The 26,785-nt window shown below is 41.6% G+C and overlaps 1 protein-coding gene across 1 annotated transcript in view; it reads right to left on the bottom strand.

The window, feature by feature from the left end:
• Positions 1-26,785, bottom strand: part of KAT2B (lysine acetyltransferase 2B) — a 114,621-nt gene that overhangs the window by 15,890 nt on the left and 71,946 nt on the right. Inside the window, 6 exon segments of the mRNA XM_021071366.1 lie at positions 582-692; positions 10,284-10,410; positions 11,897-12,105; positions 15,940-16,076; positions 19,618-19,743; positions 24,660-24,766. Of these exon segments, the coding sequence (XP_020927025.1) occupies positions 582-692; positions 10,284-10,410; positions 11,897-12,105; positions 15,940-16,076; positions 19,618-19,743; positions 24,660-24,766 (817 nt within the window).

Here is a 26,785-nt window from a genome sequence, read left to right as displayed (position 1 = left end):
TATATGTTATTCCATATATAAAAATAATATATTTTATAAAAGATATATAATAATAAGAATAATCCTCAGAGAGCTAAAATGAAAACTTCTGAAAGAAAGAATTAAGACAGCAGCCAAGCTCCCAGCCCCCTGTGTGCTGTAGAACCAGGACTGTCTGGAGCCCTTTGTACACATTAGAATTCTCTCTCTGCTGTCATAAATGAAGGCCTTCAAGAGACAGAATCTATTTCTCTCATTCCTGGAGAATTCCAGTCACCCAAAAATGGGAATTTCTCCTTAGGCTGGAGACACTATATTTTTGAATGTCAAGATACAATATTATACTTCACTTACAGGTGACATTCATTCATTCACTTAATAAACATTTATTTAGTACTTACGATGTGCTGGTCATACCCTCTAATCCAGCCTGAAGCTTACCCTTGGCTTAAGGCTTGCAAAATAAGTGTATGTCCTCCTTACAACCAGAAAACACTGTGTGGAGCAGGGGAGGGTGGAGGGGACTTGCTTGCACAAAAGCTAACTGAGTGCGTATTAAGAAAAGGAATGACAGGACAGGGCTGCACAGTGAAAAAACCCACCTGCTTCTTGAAATATCCAATTGCATATTCATCTGCATATGTGAGGAAGTTCAGGATGTCATGTTTTATGTGATATTCTTTCAAATGGTTCATCAGATGTGTTCCATAGCCCTATGTGCAAGTTAGTGTACAGACAAATATATTAGGTTCTGGAGAAAAGAAAGTCCATTTTCACTAGAAAATACAGGCAAATTTCAGAGTACTTATTACCAATATAATACTTGCATCTCTGAACTTTGAAGATGAGATACAAAAGCAAAAAATTCAAAATTCTTGAACTGAGACACAATCATCATTTGAAAATAGAAATTTCTGGCTCTTTGAAAAGAATACACCAAGCCTACAAATTGCTAGTTCAGTCCTAGAGATTACGTGCTGAATATTAATAAAGAGGTTTTTAGAGTCAGCATCGATTATGAATCTCTGCTTATCTTTAAAGCAGTTGAGAACCTGAGATGAAAAGAGCAATATAAATGAGAAGCGCTAATCTTTACTAGAATATTAACTAATCCACATGTTTCCTGCAAACTACAAATCAGCAATCGTTCCAAAGTACTGTATCATCATATACTCAGGATTTTCAACTTGGTCTTATCAAACCTTTCCAAGCTAGGTCTGAGAAGCCCCAAACCTCTGAGTGAGCCAGAAGACACTAGGAAGTAACTGAAAATAGTGAACAATGTTAGATAAAGTAATAATTGATATATGGGGGGGAGGGGAAGAAAGCACCAGGTTTCTCAGTGATGTATAAAGCTTAGACAAGATCTATAAATTTAAAGTGATGGTTTTAGGAGTTCCTGCTGTGGCACAGTGGGTTAAGAATCCAACTGCAGCAGCTCAGGTTGCTGCAGAGGCACAGGTTTGATCCTCAGCCTAGCACAGCGGGTTAAGAATCCAGCCTGCTGTAGCTGTGGTGTATGTAGGTCACAGGCGCAGCTTGGATTTGATCCCTGGCCTGGGAACTTCCAAATGCTGTGGGTGCAGCCATTAAAAAAAAAAAAAAAATTTAAAGTGACGGCTTTAGAACCTCATAAAAACATGAAAGTAAACTCAAACACCCAGAACACAGATATCTTCACATCAATATTTTAGAACTCAGTGACACACTTTTCTAAAGAACTCACACATGGTCTCGGGGAACTGTAGTACCACGGGAGGCAAGGATCTTTGGAAGTCATTTGGTCTAACTCTGCCCCGTGTGAAGCCAGTCTTCTGCCATCTACCCTAGCAGGTAAGCTGCTAGAACTCTCCAGGGCAGGATGACTGCTCGGTCCTTAGTCTGTTCATTTTCAGGCATTGTTATGGTTGGGAAGTTCTTCCTAATATTCAGCCGAGATCTGAACCCTCATGCCTTCCACCTAGTAGTAACCTTAGCTCTACCCTAGGGTAACAAAGACCCATCCCTGCTCTTAACAGTCTCATCCATGCCCCTCCCTACCTCCCAGGCTCCATCCAGGTTTCAGTCCTTCCTCACATGGCAGGATTGGAAAAATCCCTTCTCAATCTAATCATATGCATAGCAATACCTTTCTAAAGCATGGATCCAGGACCAAGCATAACAATATTCAGGGGATGGTCTGCCCAGTTATACCCCATGGGAGGGTATAAGAGCTATTATAAAAAATTAATATCAAGAATGCATAAATAAGGAGAAGAGGATTACCAGAAATTATTCTGGAAATGATTCTTCTATTGACATTACCCAAGGACATACTGGCTTTTTCCCAAACATATCACAGTAACAACACACTGCGAGTCTGAATAAAACTCAGATAAAAAGACCAATGAAGGAGTTCCCATCATGGCTCAATGGTAATGAACCCAACTAGTATCCATAAGGACACAGGTTCGATCCCTCGCCTCACACAGTGGGTTAAGGATCTAGTGTTGCTGTGAGCTGTGGTGTAGGTCACAGACAAGTCTCAGATTCCATGTTGCTCCGTCTGTGGTGTAGGTTGATGGCTGCTGCTCTGATTCTACTCCTAGCCTGGGAAGTTCCATATGGCACAGGTGCAGCCCTAAAAAGACAAAAAAAAAAAAAAGATGAATGAAATATCTTTCTTCCTGAGAAGATAGTAAAATCGGAACATAAACATATAAAACACATAATTACAGTATCGAACTGGCTGTTCAATTTGGTAGCCACCAGCCACAGGTGGCTTTTGAACTGAGATGTGACAAGTCCAAATCAAGATGTATGAGGATAAAATACACACATCAGGGAAAAAAACTCTCATTAACAACTTTCATACTTATTAACATATTGAAATGATAATATTTTGAACACAGGTTAAATAAAAAATATCAAAACTAAAAGTCAAAACTAATTTCTCCTGTTTCTTTTTATTTGTTTAATACCAGAGATTTTCTTAGTCATGTATGTGGCTTTCATTTGAGGCTCACAATATATTTTTATTGCACAGCATTGGTGCAGAGTGATGTATTTGTACCTATAATAGAGAAAAATTCTGTAAAATAATTAAGAGTGAGAAGGAGGAATGTATAGAAGAAAAAAAAGATATGTGGAGTTCTCATCATGGCTCAGTGAGTTAAGAACGCGACTAGCATTCATGAGGACGCAGGTTTGATCCCTGGCCTCGCTCAGTGGGTTAGGGATCCAGCACTGCTGCAAACTGCAGCATGGGTTACAGATGCAGCTTGGATCTGGCATTGCTGCGGCTGTGGCATAAGCCTGCAGCTGCAGCTCCAATTCAACCCCTAGCTAAGGAACTTAGCTGCAGGTGCTGTAAAAAGAAAAAAGAGAGAGAGAAGCTAAGTGTAAGCTAAGCCTTAAAAGAGTTCTGTCAAATGGAAAACAAGATAAGAAGATGGATTAAAAATCCAACATGGATGCAACTAGAGATTCTCATACTAAGTGAAGTAAGTAAGAAAGAGAAAGACAAATACTATGTGATATCACTTATATGTGGAATCTAAAATATGGCACAAATGAACCTATCTACAAAACAAAAACAGACTTACAGGCAAAGGGAGTAATTCTTGAGTTCTTATCATGAAAAAAACTCCATTTCCTTTTATTTTGTATCCATATGAAATGATGGATGTTCATTAAATTTATTGTGTTAATCATTTCACGATGTATGTAAGTAAAGTCATTTTGCTATACTCCTTAAACTTACATAATGCTATAATAGCAAATATATCTAGATAAACTTGAGGGGGAAAAGAAACCACGGTAACTAAATGTAACACTTTATACTGAATTGGATTCTTTTACTGTAAAATATAGTATAAGGATAGTTGATAGTTTGACTGATGACTGTGAACCAGAAGGAATCAGTGTTTATGTCTTGATTTTTGATAGCTTTATTGTTATGTGGAAAAAGACCCTTATTTGTAGGAAATATACACTAAAGTATTTGGGATAAGGGTACCATTTGTCAGAAACTTACTGTCAAATGGCTGAGAAAAACAAAAATGTATTATTTTTGTAATTTTTCTGGTAAGTTCGAAACTATTTCAAAATCAAGAATGTATACATGTATGTGTAACTGGGTCACCATGCCGTACAGTAGAAAATTGACAGAACACTGTAAACAAGCTGTAATGGAAAAAAATAAAAACTATTATACATTAAAAAAAAAATCTAAGTGTAAGGAAAAATAAACCTATACAAAAGGATTTCTGAAAAAAACAAGCAAGTGGGTTTATAACCTTGGGACATAAAAATTTACGTAAAAATTAACATCAAAAATGCATAAATATCCTCTATTAAGATCAATACAAAAAAGAGACAGCCTATAAATCATCAAAGGAACAAGCAATAAATATAACCAATATAAAAAAGATATTTGATCCCAATAGTAATCAGAGCATTCCACCAAGAGAAGCAGTATTTCACTCAGAAGTATGCAAATTTATTTAAAATTGATGATACCCAGTGTCAGTAAAGAACAAGAAAATGGTATTCTCCAACACCGCTGGTGAAAGCATAAACTGGTAAACCTACTGAGAAGGATGATCTAGAAATAATTTTTTAAACTGAGACTCTGCGCATATTCATTCATACTGCAATGCCACTTCTCAGTGTCTAGAAATCATTTCCAAACAGAGCACTGTATATGATAAAAAATAAGTGGGAATAAACACAAATGTCTTCAATATGGAATGATTACATAAGCTATGACCCTTCTACATCATGCAAATCTATATAAAAAGAATACAATAGCTCTGTATCTGCACTGTCTCATAGGAATTTCCACAAGGATGGAACTATTCTTCATCTATGCTACCTAACATGCAGCCATTATTCATACGTGGCTACTGAGAAATTGAGTGCCTGAGAAAATGAATTTTAAATTGAATTTAATTTTAACTGATCGAAATATAAATTTAAACAATCACATTTTGCACTAAATATAAATAATCATTATATCCTTAAGATACAATGGAAAGGATTTCTTTTTTCCCCAATTAGGTACAGTATGAATTCTATTTATATAAACAACACACCATGCAGTCATCTCTTACATACAGGTACAGGTCCATGTACCTAAATCAGTAGAGCAGCACCTAGAAGGATGCACACCAGGCTGACAATGGCTGGATGGTGGGGCAGGGGCAGGGTGGAGGTGGGGATTTTGGTTTATTTGAAAATGTAGGAGTTCCCGTCATGGCTTAGTGGTTAATGAATCTGACTAAGTACAATGAGGTTGCGGATTTGATCCCTGGCCTTGCTCAGTGGGTTAAGGATCCAGCGTTGCCATGAGCTGTGGTGTAGGTCTCGGAAGCGGCTTGGATCTGGCGTTGCCATGGCCATGGTGTAGGCCAGTGGCTACAGCTCTGATTCAACCCCTAGCCTGGGAACCTCCATATGCCTTAGGGGTGGCCCTCAAGAGACAAAAAAAAAAAAAAGGAAAAAAAAAAAAAAAAAAGGAAAAAAGAAAAGTGGTGAGAAAACTAGAGAAAATCGAGGTTTGGCTACTGCCTGTGCACAGGAATAGTAATGTCTAAGAATCAGTAAGAAATGTGTCTTCAGGGAGTTCCCGTCGGTGGCGCAGTGGTTAATGAATCCGACTAGGAACCATGAGGTTGCGGGTTCGATCCCTGCCCTTGCTCAGTGGGTTAACGATCTGGCGTTGCCGTGAGCTGTGGTGTAGGTTGCAGATGCAGCTCGGATCCCGCGTTGCTGTGGCTCTGGCGTAGGACAGTGGCTACAGCTCCAATTAGACCCCTAGCCTGGGAACCTCCATATGCCGAGGGAGCGGCCCAAGAAATAGCTAAAAAGACCAAAAAAAAAAAAAAGAAAGAAATGTGTCTTCAGAGAGTTTCTGTCATGGCTCAGCAGAAACAAATCTGACACTAGTCCATGAAGACACAGGTTTGATCCCTGGCCTCGCCTCGCTCAGTGAGTTAAGGATCCAGTGTTTCAGTGAGATGTGGTATAGGTCACAGATGCAGCTCAGATCTGGCATTGCTGTGGCTGTGGTGTAGGTCAGTGGCTACAGCTCTGATTTGACTTCTAGCCTGGGAACTTCCAAATGCTGTGGGAGCGGCCCTCAAAAGAAAAAAAAAAAAAATGTGTCTTCCGATGAAATTAGCTTTAACCCCCATTTGGTTGATGAAAGAAAGCTAGGCTTTTGCTGTATGTACACCATCTTGTAAGGAGCTAATGAACTATAGGTTTCTTCTCCTTCACCCACAATCCAAAGATTTCACTCAAGAAGAATATGGTTCTTCTGCAAATCGGTTCTCAAAACCAGCCTAAGACATTCTTCATCAGTGGCTACTTATCTGTCACCTCTGCCAAGAAATCTTTGAGTCCAGTTGCATGTAAGTAGGGGCTGTCTCTTAACTTGAATCCTCTCTGTGTCTAGTACGGTGACCAGCAGCACTGAAATCTTAAATATTTCCTTGGTTAAAGAGGCATTAACAGTGTTAAGCTATTACATGCAAATGTTTAGATTTTCATGCCAGAACTACCTCCCTTATTTGTATGCCTTTATTTTTAACTATAACCAAAAGGGTTCCTTTTCAAATCCATCTGGTAACTTCAGTGTTTACTTAAGTATTTCTTTCAGTAAATAAGTATTAGCTATGAAACTTTAAAGTTGCATACAATATCAAATCCAAATAGTTCTCAGGTAAGATTCTAAAACCAGGCGAGGAGCTTTAAGTAAAGTCTCAAATGTTATCTTGCTTTGAGCAAGATAAATTCACATACAAATTTTTACTTAAAGCATTCACAGAAATTTGTATATACTCTTAATGCTCCAAACTGAGTGGAAAGGCAAATTCTAAAGTATTATTTAGTAGCCAGAGTTCCTGTCGTGGTGCAGCAGAAACAAATCCAACCATGAGGTTGCGGGTTCCATCCCTGGCCTTGATCAGTGGGTTAAGGATCCGGCATTGCCATGAGCCGTGGTGCAGGTCATAGACGCAGCTCAAATCTAACATTGCTGTGGCTGTGGGGTAGGCCAGCAGCTAAAGCTCCGATTCGACCCCTAGCCTGGGAACCTCCTTATGCTGTGGGCGCAGCTCTAAAAAGCAAAAAAAAAAAAAAAAAGAAAAGAAAAGTATCATTTAGCCAAGATTTCTTTTGGAGGGGGCAGATCTTTTTAGGGCACACCTGCAGCATATAGAAGTTCCCAGGCTAGGAGTTAAATCAGTCAGAGCTGCAGCTGCCAGCCTACAACACAGCCACAGCAACGTGCGGTCCAAGCCATGTCTTCAATCTACACTGAAGCTCAGGGCAACACCAGATTCTTAACTCACTGAGCAGGGTCAGGGGTTGAACCTGATTCCTCATGGATACTAGTCGAGTTCATTACCAGTGAGCCACAATGGGAACTCCCTAGCCAAAACTTTTAATAGCTTAAATAAAAATTGTAAACCTCCACTTATGAACTTGCTGTTTTCACAAATAAGTACTACCAGCACTGGCTTCCATAAGAATCATCCATTCCACTCAGTTTTGAGAGATCAAACTTCATTTTCTAAAACTACAGTTTCAAAGTCACTTACATAAAGTAGCTCTTTTTTTTTTTTTTTTTTTTTTTTTAAGTTTTTCCTACTTAGTTTGTGATGTTTGGTCACCCTCCTTCAAGTCTTTAGGAAATTACACGGTTTGGGAAAAAATACAAATTGCCCTTTTGGGCAGTAATAAGACAAAGTATCCAATTCATATTAAACACCTTTAGTTCCCTCTAGTACCTTAAACTGTCCAAGGCAACCTTAACCAACCTTTTTCCAAACAAGGTACTTGGTGTAGCTTTCTTTGCAAATAAAAATTATGCAATCATTTTCTGAAATTATAAACCAAGGACATATTTTCCAGCTCCTCTCCCAGTTAAAACCCAAACAAAATTTTCCTTTTAAGTAAGTTCCTAAATCCTGAACACTTGGAATTCCTTCTCACTTTGGCTGGGAGTAAATAAGAATGTGCTAAGCACAGCAATAGCACCATCTAAAGACACACTGTCAAAATTCATTGAAAAAGAGCCAGAGATCAGTTTCAGGCAAATTTGGGCCCTCACCTTCCCCCGTTAGAATGATGAATGTAAGATTGATGGATGCGGTTGGCCCTTTGATGCTGAGTGCTGTGAGCTCAAGACAAAAACCTCATTTGTGCCTTGTGAGAGGAAATCCCGGCAGCTGTAATTGGCACTGTGACTACTGCAGAGCAGAGCTGTTAATGAAAGCAAAAGCACCCAGGGCACTGGCTGCAGCCCCCAGGCAGAGCAAGCCTCCTTCCAGTGACCCATTTTTGCTTTTTGTAACTGGCATTGCTTCACTGTGGCCTAAGAAGGCAACTATGTCCTTAGTCCCCCTCTGTTCAAGCCCAGGGCACTCTTGACATGTGACTAGTCCAAACTGAGACAGGTGTAAGTATAAGATACCCTCTTGGGAGTTCCCTGGTGGACTACCAGTTAAGGATTCAGTGTTGTCACTGCTGTGGTGCAGGTTCGATCCCTGGCCCATGAATTTCTGCATACCATGGGTGGGGAAAATAAAAAAATTTTTTAAATAAAAATAAAATAAAATAAAATAGTACCAACCAAAGAAAGTAGTATCTCAAACATCTCAATAATTCTTTGACACTGAGGACCTACGACAATGGCAACACTTTGGATATACTGAGTAAAATAAAATATATTTTTAGAATTATTTCTGTCTATTTTCATTTTTTTTTTCTTTGTAAGCCCACACCTGTGGAATATGGAGGTTCCCAGGCTAAGAGTTGACTTAGAGCTGCAGCTGCAGGCCTACACCACAACCACAGCAACCAATCTGAGCTGCGTCAGCAAGCTTCCTCACAACTCACAGCAACCCCAGATCCTAACCTACTGAGCAAAGCCAGGGATCGATCCCACATCCTCATGAATACTAGTAGGGTTCATAACCCATTGAGCCATAGCAGGAGCTCCTGTTTTTTTTTTGTTTGTTTGTTTTGTTTTGTTTTTTAATGTAGCTACTAGAAAATTTTAAATCACACATGTGGCTCACATTTGCACATGGCATTATATTTCACTGGACAGTGTTGCCTTAGAACTTCCAATAATTTTTCTCAGCAGCCATCAAATACTGAGCTACCTATCTTTCCACCAATTGCCATATTTTTGTATGATTTTAGGGCTCCCAAAATACCAAATGAATCATAATCTGAAGATATATCTGATTCCATTTTCATAAAAGCAGCAGAGTAGAACACAACATAATCTAGATCTTTCTGCCAGTGAGAGTCTGGTTTATGCCAGTCAGTCCGCAATGCCAACTGTGCTATCAATACAAGAGTCTGGGGAGGAAGGGACCAGTGCCAAGGACAATTGGGAAGGCAAACCTCTCTCTCTCTCTCTCTCTCACACACACACACACACACACACACACACACACACACACACACACCCAAAAGACCCACATTTCCAAACCCTGCATGAATATTTCTGAAATTCAGTCCTGAATGTATTCAAATTTTTCACGATTTCCCCTACTAAGCATTTCTTTAGTCCTTGCCCCTCTTTAGGCACAAGGTCATAAGAAATCTTTCTCAGATGGGCGCCATCATCCCAACACACATTGCACCATACCCTTTCTGGTGGTGCAGTGTCACTAGGCGTGTGTGTACATGGAAATTACCAATAACACTGAGATGACTTTTCAAATCTCCCTTCAACTGAAATAAACTATGCCTGAATTGGAGTTCCCGTCGTGGCTCAGTGGTTAATGAATCCGGCTAGGAAATACAAGGTTGTGGGTTCGATCCCTGGCCTTGCTCAGTGGGTTAAGGATCACGCGTTGCCTTGAGCTGTGGTGTAGGCTGCAGACGCGGCTCGGATCCCACGTTGCTGTGGCTCTGGCATAGGCCAGTGGCTACAGCTCTGATTCGACCCCTAGTCTGGGAACCTCCATATGCCGCGGGAGTGGCCCAAGAAATGGCAAACACACACACACACAAATAAATAAATAAATAAATAAATAAATAAATAACTATGCCTGAATTGCAGCTCTGTGATGTGCCTGCCCCAAGGTCCAACAAAGCTAGGGAGCGCCTGACTGTGGATATGTGGAACCATGTGCCTTAAACACACAAATACACACACTTGGTGAGAGGATACTCTTCGGAAAGTCCTGGACCCCACTCAGGGCCTTCTCTGGACTTGACACAGAGACCTTGCCAAGCTCCCCAGCTTTCATGGAAGCACCCCTTTCTGTGTCTCTTCTAAGACCTTGGGTTACCCTTACCTTGACTTGCTCATTTGAGGTTACAGCACAGAAAACAATCTCTGTGAATCCTTGGGAAGGGAACATGCGGAAACAGATGCCACCAATAACACGTCCATCTTTAATCAAAGCGAGGGTTTTGTGTTTCCTGAAAGAATAAGATTACGTCAAAGTTTCACCTAGCCTGATTATATAAATACACTGTTTGGGATGTTCCTCATTAACCAACCAAGAAAAGAGGTGGCGGGAGTGTTTTTTCTTGATTTTTCCACGGAAACTTCCTTTATCTAGTCACCATCTCAACAGATCATTCTTTTTTGCAGTTTGATGTGGGATCTCAGTTCCCGGGGTGGTGGTGGGGGTTGTTAAAACCTGGGCCACAGCGGTAAAAGCACCGAGTCCTAACGACCAGACCACCAGGGAACTCCCTCACCAGACCATTCCTTAATGTGGACCTTTCAGAGCAAACTTGCCTGCACAAGACTGCAATGGAGCTTCCATGAGAACAAAATGCCCGCCACCAAGAAGGGTCTGAGGTTTATAACTAAAGACCAGAGCCTGTTGGGAGGTGCTCACAGGTACTGGAATGGGATACCCCCAATGCCCACAGACTCACAGTCGAAGACCAGAGGCAGAGCACAAGGTCAGGGACAAACATGGCATATGTTTCTGAAGAATTTAGTCTCACTCAAAAAAATCACAGAAACAGAGTTCCCTTGTGGCACAGTGGGTTAAGGATCTGGCGCTGTCGCTGCAGCTGTTTGGGTCACTGCTGTGACACAGGTTCCATCCTTGGCCTGGGTACTTCCACACGCTGTGGGTACAGCTAAAAAATAAAAATAAATAAAAAATATCACAGAAATAATATAGAAAAGAAAACAAGACTCAAGAGTTTCCCGATGGTTCAGCAGGTTAAGGATCCAGCATTATCACTGCTGTGGTTCTGGTAAATGCTGAGGTATGCATGAGTTTGACCCCTGACCCAGGAACTTCTGCATGCCATGGGTGTGGCCAAAAAAAACCAAACCAAAACAAAATAAAATCCACCTGTACAATTTGCTAAAACCTGCATTCCAGAATTCTGGCAGACTTTCTGTCTAAAATATCCATCTGAATAGTCACATGCATGAATCACAATTCACACAGGCTGCTGGGCTATCTATGTTAAAATCCATTCCATTAGGGAAGTCTGCTTTTTTGTTTGTTGCATTTTTTTTAAGCAATGGGTTGTCAAAGTTAACTCATCTAATACAGTAATAATCTTCCCAGGGCTTAAAGAGCCAGGCAAAATTGGTATCTAGCTAAGATACCAAAATCAAGACTATTTTGACTATAAAAAAGTGGGACATCTTTTTAGTGTTTCTATTTCTTCATTGCTATAATGAATGAAGCACAGGATAGTTACAAGCAGCTTAAAATATATAAAGCCTCATTCATAAAGAATTGATGAATTGTTGAAAAATTCACCCCAATGCCTTTGGCCATGGCAAGTATCATGATGCTGCCCTGTATCCACAGTGTGATGAGAGGCAGCAGGACTTGGTGGGTGACCACGGCTGACTTGCATGATCTGAGTGGTTCCTCTCTCATTTAAAGAGGGAAAAAGGGAGAAGGAAGACCTGAGCACCACTTACGGGTCAAAGACCAGCCGTGTGATGTACTCCTTTGGCATCCGGGGCAGCTGATGGGAGAACACGTTCTGCAGACCCACCAGCCACATCAGAATCTTCTTGTTGGGCTTCTGGTTCAGGGAATTGCCCACCACATGAAATTCAATCACACCCCTGCGCTCCTCCAGCCTTGCCGCCTCGTCCCGGGCTGAATGTGCTGACAGAAAATTGGTCTGGGATGCAAGAGACAGGAGAACAATCACACCAGGCTCTTCTCTTAAGACAAGAGGGAACAGGACATAGCACTGCTTCTCTTCTGTGTTCTAATAAGACACACTGATGGATGTTCTGGGTCCTAACCAACACATGCAAGTTACGAAAACAAAATAAGCAGACTGGGAGAGCATTTGCAGAAACCAGAACATGATACTTGAACATGGAAATTTGGTGCACGTCAGAAGTCACCAAGTTTTCTGGAAAGGGCCAAGTAGTTCATTTTTAGCTCTTCACAACTCTGAAAACTCAATTTAGAACTACTATATCATTCAGCAATCCCACTCCTGGGCATATATCTGGACAAAACTTTCATTGAAAAAGGTACATGCACCCCTGTGTTCACTGTAGCACTATCCACAATAGTCAAGACATGGAAACAACCTAAATGTCCATCAACAGAGGAATGAATTAAGATATAGTACATATATACAATGGAATACTACTCAGCCATAAAAAAGAATGAAATAATGGCTTTTGTAGCAACATGGATGGACCTAGAGATTATCAAACTAAGTGAAGTAAGTTGGAAAGAGAAAGACAAAATCCCACATGATATCACCTATATGTGGAATCTAAAATATAGCGCAAATGAACCTATTTACAAAACAGAAACAGACACACAGACATAAAGAACAGACTTGTGGTTGCCAGGGGAGAGGAAGGGAATGGGATGGACTGGGAATTGGGAGTTGGTGAATGCAAACTATTACATTTAGAATGGATAAGCAGTGAAGTCCTACAGTACAGCATAGGGAAATATACCCAATCTCTTGGGAAAAAACATGATGGAAGATAGTATAAGAAAAAGGATGTATATATATGTATGTGTTAATATGCCATACAGCAGAAATTGGCACAACATTGTAAAGCAACTATATTTTAATTAAAAAATAAATTTAGAAAAAAATTTGTACATCAGAAGTTCCCATTGTGGCTCAGTGGGTTACGAACTCGACTAATACCCATGAGGATGAGGAAGAGGGTTTGATCCCTGGCCTCTCTCAGTGGGTTGAAGATCTGGCATTGCCTCGAGCTGTGGTGAAGGTTGCAGACAAAGCTCGGATCTGGCGTTACTGTGGCTGTGGTGTAGACCAGCAGCTACAGCTCCAATTCAACCTCTAGCCTAGGAACCTCCATATGCCATAGCTGCCTCCCTAAAAAAGAAAAGAAAAAAAAAATTTGCACATTTTAAGGGCTCTGTGGTAACGTGCCAGCACTGTTGTAGGGTGAAAGGAGCCACAAACAACACATATATGACTGGGTGGAGCAGAGATCCAAGAAAACTTTATTTAGAAGGGTGGTGAACCTGTGGGCTATAGTTTGCCAATCCCTAGTTTAGAGGAATCCCATCTCACTGAACTTTATAGCACCCTTGGGACAACAAATCCAAAATTCTCATTACAGGCCCTACAGTGGCCATCACATCTATACTACCAGCACCTCTTTTTGGAAGACAGTTATCTTTGCAGAGCAGTATCTGCTGACCCACCATTGACTACAGCTGGCAGCACAATCTTATGCCAGCACTTGGTGCCCCCATCCTATTTAACCCACTCAGGGGGATGCAGGTCAATGGCTACCCAATAACTCCCCAAGGACGAGAAGCCAATTGGCAACACTTGGTCATTTCACTGGTCAGCTGCCCAGGTGCCTGGATGCCACTGTGGCCGATTTAAAACTATCAACATAGTTAGCAAGGAGTTCACAGAGTTCTTGAAAATTTAAGTTGCCCTGTGCACACCAGTATGAGTCAACTCTAGCAGTACACTGCTAAACCCATCTGACAAATTCTGAAATGTGTGACTATATCCACATTGTACAGCTGAAAAAAACTGAGCTAAACTAACCCGTTAAGTTACCAAATCCCTGAAAGACAAGTATACAAAAGGTACTATAGTCTTAGGTCCCCAAAAGGCTATCTAGAAGGAAAAGGAAAGAACAATTTTATAAGGCAATCTTTCTCTCAACAACATTCTAGCTCTTTGAATTATCCTCAATACCATCCCTAAGGAAACATGACAAATTAAAAATCGATATATTTTTTTTTCTTTTAAGGGCCGCACCTGCGGCACATGGAAGTTCCTGGGCTAGGGGTCAAATCAGAGCTGCAGCTGCCAGCCTATGCCACAGCCACAGCAATGACAGATCCAAGCTTCATCTGTGACCTACACCACAGCTTGCAGCAACACCAGATCCTTAACCCACTGAGCCAGGCCAGGAATTGAACTCACATCCCCACAGAGACTAAGTTGGGTTCTTAACCCACTGAGCCACAGTGGAACTCCAAAAACATCAACACTTTAGCAGAGCCAGACTAAAAAAAATTTAAAAGAAACTCTGCAAAATAATCTCCAAGCCTTTTCTTCATTTCCTGGGAGCTTTCAGAAATTAAGACATTTCCGCTTTGTCCCTGAATACAACACAATGAGATGACAGGAGTACTTTTACCAAAAATGCTTTCCTTGAATACAATCATGAGTAAGCAAATCCCAAAGGAGGGATGTGGTGCAAAACCAGCAACCAGGATCCTTCAGGATGCATCAGGATCCTCCAACAACAGTGCTGCCATGAAACACCAAAAGAAGACTGGGAACCATTCTGGAATAAAAGGGGCTAAAGAGGCAAAGAGGTAAGAACCAAATGCAATGTGTGATCCTGGACTAATCCTTCAATAGCGACAAATGCTATAAAGGGCAGAATTTGGAAATATGGGGAATCTGGATAAGGCTGTATATTTGGATAAGGGCTGTACATTAGGCCAAGGGTCTAGCATAACTTTGTCTAGGCATACTTTTCTATAAAGGGCCAGATAATGAATATGTTGGGCTCTATGGCCATATATCCCCTGTCTTAATAATTGAGATCTGCTGTTATCCTGATAGGCAGACACAGATGATATGCTTCAATAAAACTTTATTTACAAAACCAGCAAGTGGATTGGATCTGGCCTCCAGGCTGTAGGCTGCCAACCCATATATTAGATAATATGGTAACCTAGCTAAATTTTCTGGTAGTGATAACGACATAGTGGCAATGTAAATCAATAATCAGTCTTAAGAAATACAGCCCAAAATAGTTAGGGGTGATGTGTTACAACATCTGCATTCAATTCTGACATGGTTTCAAATGGTTCACAGGAGAGAAAGAGACAGAGGGAAAGTGAATGTGGCATGGTAACAATCAGTGAATCTAAATAAAGAGTCTCTGAATCATTTATTATGGAATAGTTGCAACTTTTATGAGGGTTTAAATTTAACAAAACAAAACAAAACAAAAAAGTTCCCATTGTGGCTCAGCAGAAACAAATCTGACTAGTATCCATGAGGACGCAGGTTTGATCCCTGGCCTCACTCAGAGGGTTAAGGATCCAGCATTGCTGTGAGCTGTGGTATAGGTCACAGACATGGCTCAGATCTGGTGTTGTTATGGCTACGGCGTAGGCTGGCAGCTACAGCTCTGATTGGACCCCTAGCCTGGGAACCTCCATATGTTGTGGGTGCAGTCCTGAAAAAGAGGGAAAAAAAAAAAAAGCAAAACAAAAATTCTTTTTCAAAATTAACTGCGTGAGATTTTATGTTTCCCTGTGATGTGACATCATGCAGCGGAACCACCTCTACACCAGCTTTGCATACCTTCCCCATCCTAACCACTAGGATGCTATGCAAACCAGGGTAGCATGCCACACCCTCTCCCGGCAATCCCATCCCCCCTTCCCAACAGTGGGAGTGGCCCAGAGAGCAGAAGGGGGGTGGCGGGCCCACTAACTGGCCACCCAGGTTCGCCCTACTGACCTCTGGCCCGAGCATGGCTGCAGGATCCGTGATGGTGGACATGACCTCGTGGATTAATTCCAGTGGAATGTCGCCCATCACTCGGGGTTTCTTGGCCTCCTCCAAAACATGAGAGTCGTTCATTTTCCTCTTTTCTCCTTGATGATCAAAATAAAAGAGCAAACGATGGGTTATTTGAGACACAAAAAAACATGCCAACTAATTTTTTAATAACCTGACGGGTGTGGACATCAACTCTCTGTGTCCCAGGGGGAGGGTACATCAGAGGCAGGAAAGAGGAGGCAGGAAGTCATAGTAACTGACAAGCATTGATCCGTTCTGAATAGTTTCTGTTTTCTACAATAATTTATTACCTTGATATATGAGTTATTAAGGCACATGCTTCTTCACTTGCAAATTAAGGGGTAAGTCTAGTTATCGCTGGTTATTAATCTCCAACTTGGAAATTAATAGTCCCTTTGGGGTCAGAGAACATGGCCCAAATGATACCAAAGGTGAAAATTTTTTGAAACTTGCTTTATGCCTTAAGACTCGACCAATCATTTGTTAAGCTAATTACTTGTAAATCAAGTGTCTTCTTAGAAAGATGTGGAGTTTCCATTACAGTACAGTGGAGTTCCCATTGTGGCGCAGTAAAATGAATCTGACTAGTAACCATGAGGTTGCAGGTTCAATTCCAGACCTCAATCAGTGGGTCAAGGATTCGGTGTTGCCGTGGGCTATGGTGTAGGTCACAGACATGGATTGGATCCTGCATTGCTGTGGCTATGGCATAAGCTGGCAGCTGTAGCTCAAATTCAACCCCTAGCCTGGAAACCACCATATGCCACAAGTACAGCCCTAAAACTCAAAAGAAAGAAAAAAAAAAGAAGGAAGGAAGGAAGAAAGATGGGTGTGCAGTTTTTGATTTTTAGTGCTTTCTTCAAGTATATTAGGTTAAGCTTGTTGATAGTGTTTGCAGGGCTTCTGTCCTTACTGAAGGTCTTGTCTGCTTGATCTACAAATTAACCAGAGCTATTTCTCCCAGCCCTCAACTGTTAACTGAGTTGATTATTTTTCCTTGTAGTTCTGTTAATCCTCTTTCACGTATGTTTGCATGTATTAATGTATGTATATGTCTGTGTATATGTTACATATAAGTATATGTATATTTGAAATACATTCACATTGGAATGGATTAGCAATGAGATCCTGCTGTGTAGCAGTGGGAACCATGTCTAGTCACTTATGATGGAACATGATAATGTGCAAAAACAGAATGTGTACATGCATGTGTAACTGGGTCACCATGCTGTACAGTAGAAAAAAAACTATATTGGGGAAATAACTATTAAAAAATAATAATTAAAAAAAAGAAAAGATGAAATTCATTCATGAACTTGCTGAGTTTAATTTTTTCATTGTAAAACAACCTTCAATATCTCTCATAATTCTTTTCTGTCTTAAAATGATGCCTCATAAAATGAGCAGGGCCACTGGCCTATGATGTAGGTACATTCTCAATGTCAAGTGCTGGGAAAGGCCAGGCAAAGGCAAGAACTTTCTCCCACTTTCCTCCTTTGGTTACATGGTAGCTTTCTGTCCTTTCTACTATCATGTTTGGTTTTTCCTTTTTTTTTTTTCTTCTGTCATAATATATTTTTGCAGTTAACACTGAGTCTGAGCAACAGACTCACAGATGCTAAAAACAAACTTACGGTTACCAAAGGGGACAGGTGGGGGGAGGGAGAAATGGACTGGGGGTTTGGGACTGGCATATACACACTGAGGTATACGGAATGACTGGCCAATGGGGACCTGCTGTATAACATAGAGAACTCTACTCAATATTCCATGATAATCTATGGCAAAAAGAATTTGAAAGAGAATGCATGTGTGTGTATGTATAACTGAATCGCTTTGTTGTACAGCAGAAATTATCACAACATAGTAGATCGACTATACTTCAATAAAACTTTTCAAAAATGAAAAAAAGAAAAAACATTCTCAGAACAACATTTAATACAGATTGAGTGCTAGATAATTTCATCAAGTTACTGTTAATTTTTTAAGAGATGATGTTATGTTTATGCAGAAAATAAACCTTAACAATAAATCTTAGGAGACATACTAAAAAAAAGGTTCAGATGTTCAAATCTAATTTCTTTCTCAGGTGTGACTCTCACTAAGCATGTTCCATATAGATTCTCATTAATATCAGTTCAAAAGGAATAGAGCAATGTCAAGTATCTTGTGCATGCAAGATGCTTCCCAAGATATTATGTGTTATGTACTAAATAGCTTTTTGTTGAGTTCTTATTTTTATGACTTTCTAGTTGTTATTGGAGGCAGGTGAGAATATTTTCAATCATTTGACCAACAAGTCTTCAAATTCGTGATTTCCCCAAGAATAATGTTGTGAGCTTATAGCTGAGGTTTATACCTAATATGCCCCAAACTAGACAGACTGCTAACAGTGTTGCAACAGGAAAGCATCTGAGGCTGCATCCAGTCTCACTAGCAATGAGATTCCACACTGATACATGACGCCTCCCTTGGAAGTGGGAGAGACGATGGTGGCACCAGAGCTAAATGCTCAGTACTTCATATTAAATCCTCTTCTCTTCCCCCTGTATGCCACTTCTTTAATGTCAAACTTTGGTCATGACCAAGATTTGTCTGACGCCAAGCCTATGGACAGAAATTCAACCTTCAAAACATTCTATCACTGTGACATGCCTTTAGGGTTAAGCGATGTTTTTGCCCACATGGCAGATTACATTCATGGACAAATTCTTTCCCTCCTGGTATCCATGCACTGCCACATGACTCTACAGTTCTTCCTCCAAAAGGAGTAGAGTACATGTCTCCACCCCTTGACTCTGAGTTTGAGCACATGATTAGCTTCAGATAACAAAACAAAGCAGGCATGATGGTATATCAGTTCCAAGCTTAGGCTTCAAGAAAACTGGACTGCTTCTTGCTTTCTGGTGCATCTACCATTGTCAGAAGGACATATTCCGTCCCAAGAAAAGGAAGAGAAACCAAATGATCCTAGAAGGAGGATGTGAAACAGAGATGCTCCAGCCTAATGGTTCTAGCCAAGCCCAGAACAGAGGCTACAGTCAACAGGTGAACTCATGAGTAAGCCCAGCCTGAAGGAGACTAGCTGGGATCAGCCACCTCCCAGGCGACATACAGAATGAGTGAGCTGTGGTAATAAATGGTTATGATTTTGCTTTAAGATGCTGCATTTTGAGTTGGTTTGTTACACAGCAATAACTAACCAATACAGTTCAAAGTGAGTTCCAGCCATTAAAATCCTGGATGTGTCAGAGTTCCCATCATGACTCAGCAGAAATGAATCTGACTAGCACCCATGAGGATGCAGGTTCGGTCTCTGGCCTCATTCAGTGGGTTAAGGATCCAGTGTTGCCTCAAGCTGTGGTGTAAGTCACAGATGCAGTTCAAATGCTGAATTGTTGTGGCTGTGGCATAGGCCAGCAGCTACAGCTCCGACTTGACCCCTAGCCTGAGAACTTCCATAGGCCTTGGGTGCAGCCCTAAAAAGACACACACACAAAAAGGATCCTGAATATGTACAATCTGTAGTTGGCCTCAGTCTACCTTTGGCACTCCTCAGATAACAGAGCTTCCGGGGCAAATCACGGCATTCTATCATGCCCCCTAAGAGCTTACCTGGGTTTGCCTCAAGCCCGGAAGTACCTTTGCAGGAAGGACTGGTGCTCCCTCCATTCTGCTGTTCATGGGAAGATGAGTGCGGATTGTATGAAATTGTCCCAGCCACAGGAGGTGGACTGATAACTGCCCCAAGAAAAATAAAAGAAGGTATTAAATGACTTCTTCTTAGACAGTGAAGAACTAAGTACATGTGAGACCATTTCATTCATGCCCAACACTGCAAGGAAGTCATCTTTAAAATAAAAGCTATGAGGTCCTATAGTACAGCACAGGGAGCTATAGTCAATCTCTTGGGATAGACCATGATGAAAGATAACAATATAAGAACGGGAATGTATACATACATACAGTGCTGTACAACAGAAATTGGCATGACATTGTAAATCAACTATACTTTAATAAAAATAAAATAAAATCTGTGGTATCAACGTGCCCATGATGTAAAGATAGGCATAGGAGTTCCCGTCGTGGCACAGCAGAAATAAATCCAACTAGGAACCCATGAGGTTGTGGGTTCGATCCCTGGCCTTGCTCAATGGGTTAAGGATCCAATGTTGCCAGGAGCTGTGGTGTAGGTCACAGACGTGGCTCAGATCTGGGGTTGCTGTGGCTGTGGTGTAGGCCGGCAGCTGTAGCTCTGATTTGACCCCTAGCATAGGAACCACCATATGCCACAGGTGCAGCCCTTAAAAAAAAAAAAAAAAAAAAAAAAAGGACAGGAGTAGATTCTAATCAAATGGATAGAATAAAGATATCTGAGACCCTATTAATAAAATAGTAAGTGAATATATAAATAAGTGGGGAGAAGGTTAAACTCTTCTTACAGGAACATGCCAACAAATAAGGGAGGAATGACAGCAGCTTGGGGGCCTGGGGTGGGGGAGCAGCCAAAAAATAATAATTGATTTGGAGAAGAATCATCTATACAGGCTAAACCTTGTGAATAAAATTTTGATAAGAGACAGGAGAGTTTCAAAATATCTCCCCACAAAAGTACTTTTTTTTAAATTACAAAAGGATGGAGTTTCTGTCATGGCTCAGCAGAAACAAATCTGGCTAGTATCCATGAGGACGCAGGTTCGATCCCTGGCCTCACTCAGTGGGTTAAGGATCCGGTGTTGCCATGAGCTCTGGTGTAGGTCGCAGATACAGCTTGGATCCTGTGTTCCTGTGGCTGTGGTGTAGGCCCACAGCTACAGCTTCAATTTGACCCATAGCCTGGGTGTGGGTGTGGCCCTAAAAAGATTAAAAAGCAGTTCCTGTCATGGCGCAGTGGTTAAGGAATCCGACTAGGAACCATGAGGTGCGGGTTTGATTCCTGGCCTTGCTCAGTAGGTTAAGGATCTGGCATTGCCGTGACCTGTGGTGTAGGCTACAGACATGGCTCGGATCTCTCGTTGCTGTGGCTCTGGCGTAGGCCGGTGGCTACAGCTCCATTTAGACCCCTAGCCTGGGAATCTCCATATGCTATAGGAGCAGCCCTAGAAAAAGGCAAAAAAAAAAAAAAAAAAAGATTAAAAAAAATTTTTTTTAATTGCAAAAGGAGAAGTGGTAACACTGCAGTGGAGAAACCTCATAAACCCCACCATAAGCCAGCAATCAAACTTGATAACAGCATTAATGGGGGAGGCCAACATTATGTGTCTCCCAATGTGACACCAAAATTGCTATAAACCATGTGACTGAGATAAGAGGCAAAATGGAAAACAGTGTATAGATTAGATAATAATATTGCGTCAAGGTTAAAATTCCTTACTTCGATAGGGATATTGTGGTTAAATAAGTGAACATCCTTGTGCTTAGGAGATAGTCACTAAAGTCAGTAAAGGGGTATGATGTTTCTAACTTTCAAATAGTATAGTAGAAAAAAAATGCACATATATTTATGAGGGAGACAGAGGAGAAATGATGAAGCAAGTACAGCAAAATATTAACAACTGGTGAATCTGGGCAAAAGATATACAGTACACAGAACTGCTTTGTCCTAGACTTGGAACGTTTCTATAATTTTGAGAGAAACTTTTTATTTTGTCTTTTGTATAAAAGACCCTTGTAGGCAGTAGGATGTTGATTGCTAGTGTGCTGATCTATAGCCGATGAGGCCAAACAGATGAGGGACACAGACACTCTAGTGACACTTGTCAAAGACCTGGTCTGGCAGTGCTGATAGGTGCTCAGAAAGTACCTTCACCCTGGTGTCAACACAGCCACAGTTCAGTCCGCAAGGGACATTTCCCACAGCCAAGAAAGTGGTGGAAAAAGTAAACCAAACCACAGAGAGGCACAGACCCACAGCTCTCCTAACTGAACAGCAACTGGTATATGAGGAATCAGAATACACTAAAGCAACCAGGCTATGTGGTTTTCCTTCCAGCAAATGGGTCTTCCGAATTTCCAAGTGCACTGAAGCAGTTCTGCACAGAGGGGAAGCTCTGGTGATTCAGAAGACACCTGAGTATCTCGTAAAACGTCAGAGCCATCATGACGAACGCCATTTATCACAGCTGTGTAGACGTGCAGACATGCCAATTAAGTAGATGATTACACTTTTCTTTCCCCCCAAAGAACACACTGCAATTACAGGAGAAGACAGCCTGCTTCCGATGGCAGTGGGTAATACTGATGAGTGGGATCCAGCTTCAAGGGGTGACAACCTGAGCCAGAGAAATGAACCCGAAGTTCCCAGGGGGTCAGAGACAACCCGCCTTCTCCATCCTGTGTGATGACAGGTAACCCGCCCAAAATGGGACAGATGGAAGGCATTCTTAACAGATGAGGGTCAACCAGAGAGAAATCCTCTGTGCAAGGCCCTCCAGAAAAGAACTACTGATGCTACTAAACAGCTCTGGTGTCCCCTGTCTGTGTCCATCACTCATCCCTTCCATAAGTGTTTGCCTGCACATGTACAAAGGACCCTGAAGCTGTGCAGAGCGGTGGTTAAAGGTCTGGCTTTTTTTTTTAAGGGCCGCATCTGTGGCACATGGAGGTTCCCAGGCTAGGGGTCAAATCGGAGCTACAGCTGCCAGCCTCCCCTAGCCATAGCAATTCAGGATCCGAGCCACGTCTGCAACCTACACCATAGTTCACTGCAATGCTGGATCCTTAATCCACTGAGTGAAGGGGATTGAACCCGCATCCTCATGGATACTAGTTGCATTCGTTAACCCCTGAGCCACGACGGGAACTCCCACGACAGGTTTTGAACCAGAGAAATGTGAAATTACATTCTATGACCTAAGGTGAAAAAGAACACAGGAGATGTTTTGATATGTTTTGGGGTAACAAGAATGCAAACAAAGACAGTTTGATCCAAGCTAAAATACCTCATTCCCTAAGTACTCTGCAGGTAGGATTTAATTACACTTATATCCAAACTTAGTCTCTAGATGAAAAAAAAAAGTTAATCACCTTCTTGAATGCAGTAGGCTGACTGAAAGAAGCCGGACTCAGAAAGCTATGTGCTAGATAGATGATTGCATTCATATGGTATTCTAGAAAAGACAAGACTCAAGGGAAAACAAAAAAAATCAGGAGTTCCCATTTCGGTGCAGTGGTTAAGAACCTGACTGCAGAGACTCAGGTCCACTTCAGAGGCACAGGTTGCATTCCAACCCAGCGCAGTGGGTTAAGGATCCAGTGTTGCCATAGCTGTGGCACAGGTCACAGAGCAGCTAAGATTCAGTCCCTGGCCTGGGAACTTCTATATGCCGTGGTTGCAGCCATTATAGAAAAAAAAGAAACAAACAGTATTTGCCAGGGCTGGGGGTTACAGCACTGAAAAGACTATAAAGGGGTACAAGGGAACTGGGTACAAGGGAACTTTCTGGGGTGATGCAATTGTTCTATGTTTCAATGGCAGTGGTAGTTACACATTTATGTGTACTTGCCAAAATTCTTGGAATCACATACTAAGAAGAGTGAATTTTCCTGTATGTTAAAAAAAAATTAGGGAGTGGGAGCATGGCAAGAATAAAATTACCCTTGCTGGAGGTGATACTTGCTAGCTCCATATTACACATTAAACTAGACCTACTAAAAACTCAACATGAAACGTCTGCTTTCTGTCTTTCCCCAGGGTCACACAGAAATGACTGCTTTGGACTTTTTTTCGCCCCCTACACCTGTGGGATGTGGAAGTTCTCAGGCCAGGGACTGAACCTGCCTGGCAGTTGCGACCTGTGCCACAGCTGCAACAACACTGGATCCTTAACCCACTGTGCCACGAGGGAACTTCCTATTTTGGCATCTCTTGCTAAACTTCTCCCAGTCTTCCTAGCATCCTAGGCGGGAATTCAGACCCTCTCTTTAGGATCCATGTGACTCCAGGAGTTACATGGCTTCCTTCCTCCCAAAATGCCAGCAGAGGCCACTGGCTGACCCAAGACAACCCTAGCTGGTGCCCCGCCCCACTGGGAAGGACTTCATGTCCTAAAACTCATCATCCTAACCTCATCAATGAGAGCAATGTGCTGCCCAAAACAGACAGCACACATTCAGAAACCAGACTGAGACTGGATTCCTGAGCATATCTAGCCATTGATGGAGACTATAAGTATCTACGTAAAGAGTCAGCATTTGGAGTTCCCTCATGGCTCAACTGGTTAAGGATCCAAAGTTGTTACTACTGTGGTACAGGTTCAATCCCTGGCTCAGAAACTTCCACATGCTGCAGAAGCAGACAAAAAAAAAAAAAAAAAAAAAAAAAAAGAGCCAGCATTTGACTGGAGCCCCGAGTCACCTGCCTGGTGTTTAACCCTCCATACAGCTGTGAGGTGTGGGCTAATAAACAAACCCCATAGTAGGAGCAGCAGCTGTTCTTTTATCTGTTTGATTGGCACCTGTTTAACTGTTTGGTTTCTCCTTGCTAACATCTCTATGTAGATGCAAGATTTGTCAAAGTGTTTACTTTTTTTCTGGCACTAGTCTTCAACTTCTTGATGAAAAACACAAAGAAATACAGAGTGAACTAAAACAAACACTTGCTGATTATTTTCTGGTGTATACACACACACACACACACACACAAAAGGTTTTTTTACCTGTTTGGATTCCTAACTGGCTGGTTCTGGAAGAAGCTGAGAGAAAATCCTGATCCCAAATGGGAGAGTTTTGACTATAAACTTCTTCTTCTAACATGGACAGAAACCTAAACACAAGAGTAAAAGCAACAGTGAGATCAAAATTAATGTACCGGAGTTCCCGCTGTGGCGCAATGGAAATGAACCTATTATCCATGAGGATGCGAGTTCAATCCCTGGCCTCAATCAGTGGGTTAAGGATCTGGCCTTGCCGTGAGCTACAGTGGTGTAGGTTGCAGATGCGGCTCTGATCCTGTGTTGCTGTGGCTGTGGTGTAGGCTGGCAGCTGCAGCTCCAATTGGACCCCTAGCCTGGGAAATTCATATGCCATGTGTATGGCCCTAAAATGCAAAAACAAGCAAACAAACCAAAAACTAATGTACTATTAGAGGGACAAAAGTCCCAGCCACCCAGGGCAATAGCCACCTGAACAGCAGTAGCTCATCTTCAATTCAGAAATACACTAGTCACTTATGACTCAAGTGATGATTTAGCTGAGGAGCCCTATTATCTTCAAATAACATTAATGCATTTCTACAAATTTATTCTCTTTGGGCTCTGCATGGATAGGCGAAACACAAACCACACAGAGCATTATATCAGGGGAAACACATGCCTCTGAGTCCCACTCAGTGAGTCTTAGAACAAGATCCCAGACCTCCACAGAGTTGTCACTGTCACTGTTATTTACGGAGTGCTTGCCAGGTGCTTGCACTATTCTAAAACCTTACTGAATCCTCATGTCAACCCAATGAGTTACACTTTTTATTTTTATTTATCACACACATCCATAGCTCTTACTGTATGACAGCCACTGTTCTAAGTCATTGATGTATTTTAACTCACTTGAACTTGCTAACCCCCCATGAGATAGGATCCATTATTGTACCCATTTAACAGATGAAAATACTGTTAGCACAGATAGGCTCAATAACTGGTACAACGTCCCACAGCCGATAAGCTGCAGGCCAAAATCCAAACATGTGATTAATTACTATGTGACATTTCCTGTCATGTTATAAACCAAATAGACCTCAAGTTTTGGGGGCCCACAGAAATCACCTGGATATTTTGTTAGAATAGAAGTTCAGAGACCCACGCTCCACCTAGGCTTACTGAATCAAAAGTCTGTGAAAATGGCCTGGGCAGCTTGAATTTTGATGAGTACCTGGGACCATTCTTATAGACCCCCTAATGGAAGACTATAATGAAAATACCAACACAAATCTACACTCTGGTACTGGAAGGTCTTCCTGCAAGCCTGTCTGAGATGTATGGGTTCTCATGGAGGGTGCAGAATGATGGCCAAGAGCTTAGGCTCTAAAATCCACTTGCCAAGCTCACCACATAATTTGTGTGACCTTGGAATAAATTCTCAACCGTCCTCTTCCTCAGTTCCTCTTTTATAAAATGGAACGATGAGCAGTAATTTCTGCATGAGGTGATGGTAAGGAATACACTGTCGTTGTGCTTCAAATGGTGCCAACTGCTAGGAAGTGCTCATTCATTCAATCAACAAAAACTGACCGAACACCCACCACGTGCCAGGCACTGTGTCAGACACTGGGAGACAGAGTGGACACAAACTTGCCTTGCCCTCAAGAAGTTCATGTTGCAATGATGTAACAGAGGTTAGTTATAATACATCCACTATCCCTTCTCTGAAATTCTGAAATCCAAAAGCCCTCAAAAAATATTTTCCATGTGGAATTCCTGTTGTGGCTCAAGGGGTTAAGAATCCAACGAGTATCCATGAGGATGCAGGTTTGATCCCTGGCCTCACTTAGTGGGTTCAAGGATCTGGCATTGCCATGAGGTGTGGTGGAGGTCACAGACACGGCTTGGATCTGGCACTGCTATAGCTGTAGCGTAGGCCAGCAGCTACAGCTCCAATTCAACCCCTAGCCTAGGAACCTCCATATGCCACAGGTATAGCCATTAAAAAAAAAATTCCATAACCCATTTGGTGACAAAATCTGACCTGAATATACATAGACTAAAGTCTTTATAATTATAAATGTATGAGCTTTAGGGGAACTGCCCCTATTTCTAAAGTTAGGATACACAGTCCATGTGTTATGTTACCT

This window comes from Sus scrofa, chromosome 13, assembly GCF_000003025.6.
Source record: "Sus scrofa isolate TJ Tabasco breed Duroc chromosome 13, Sscrofa11.1, whole genome shotgun sequence".
NCBI classification, from domain to species: domain Eukaryota; kingdom Metazoa; phylum Chordata; class Mammalia; order Artiodactyla; family Suidae; genus Sus; species Sus scrofa.
Note: the sequence above shows the minus strand (reverse complement) of the source record. Positions and strands in the feature narration are given on the sequence as shown.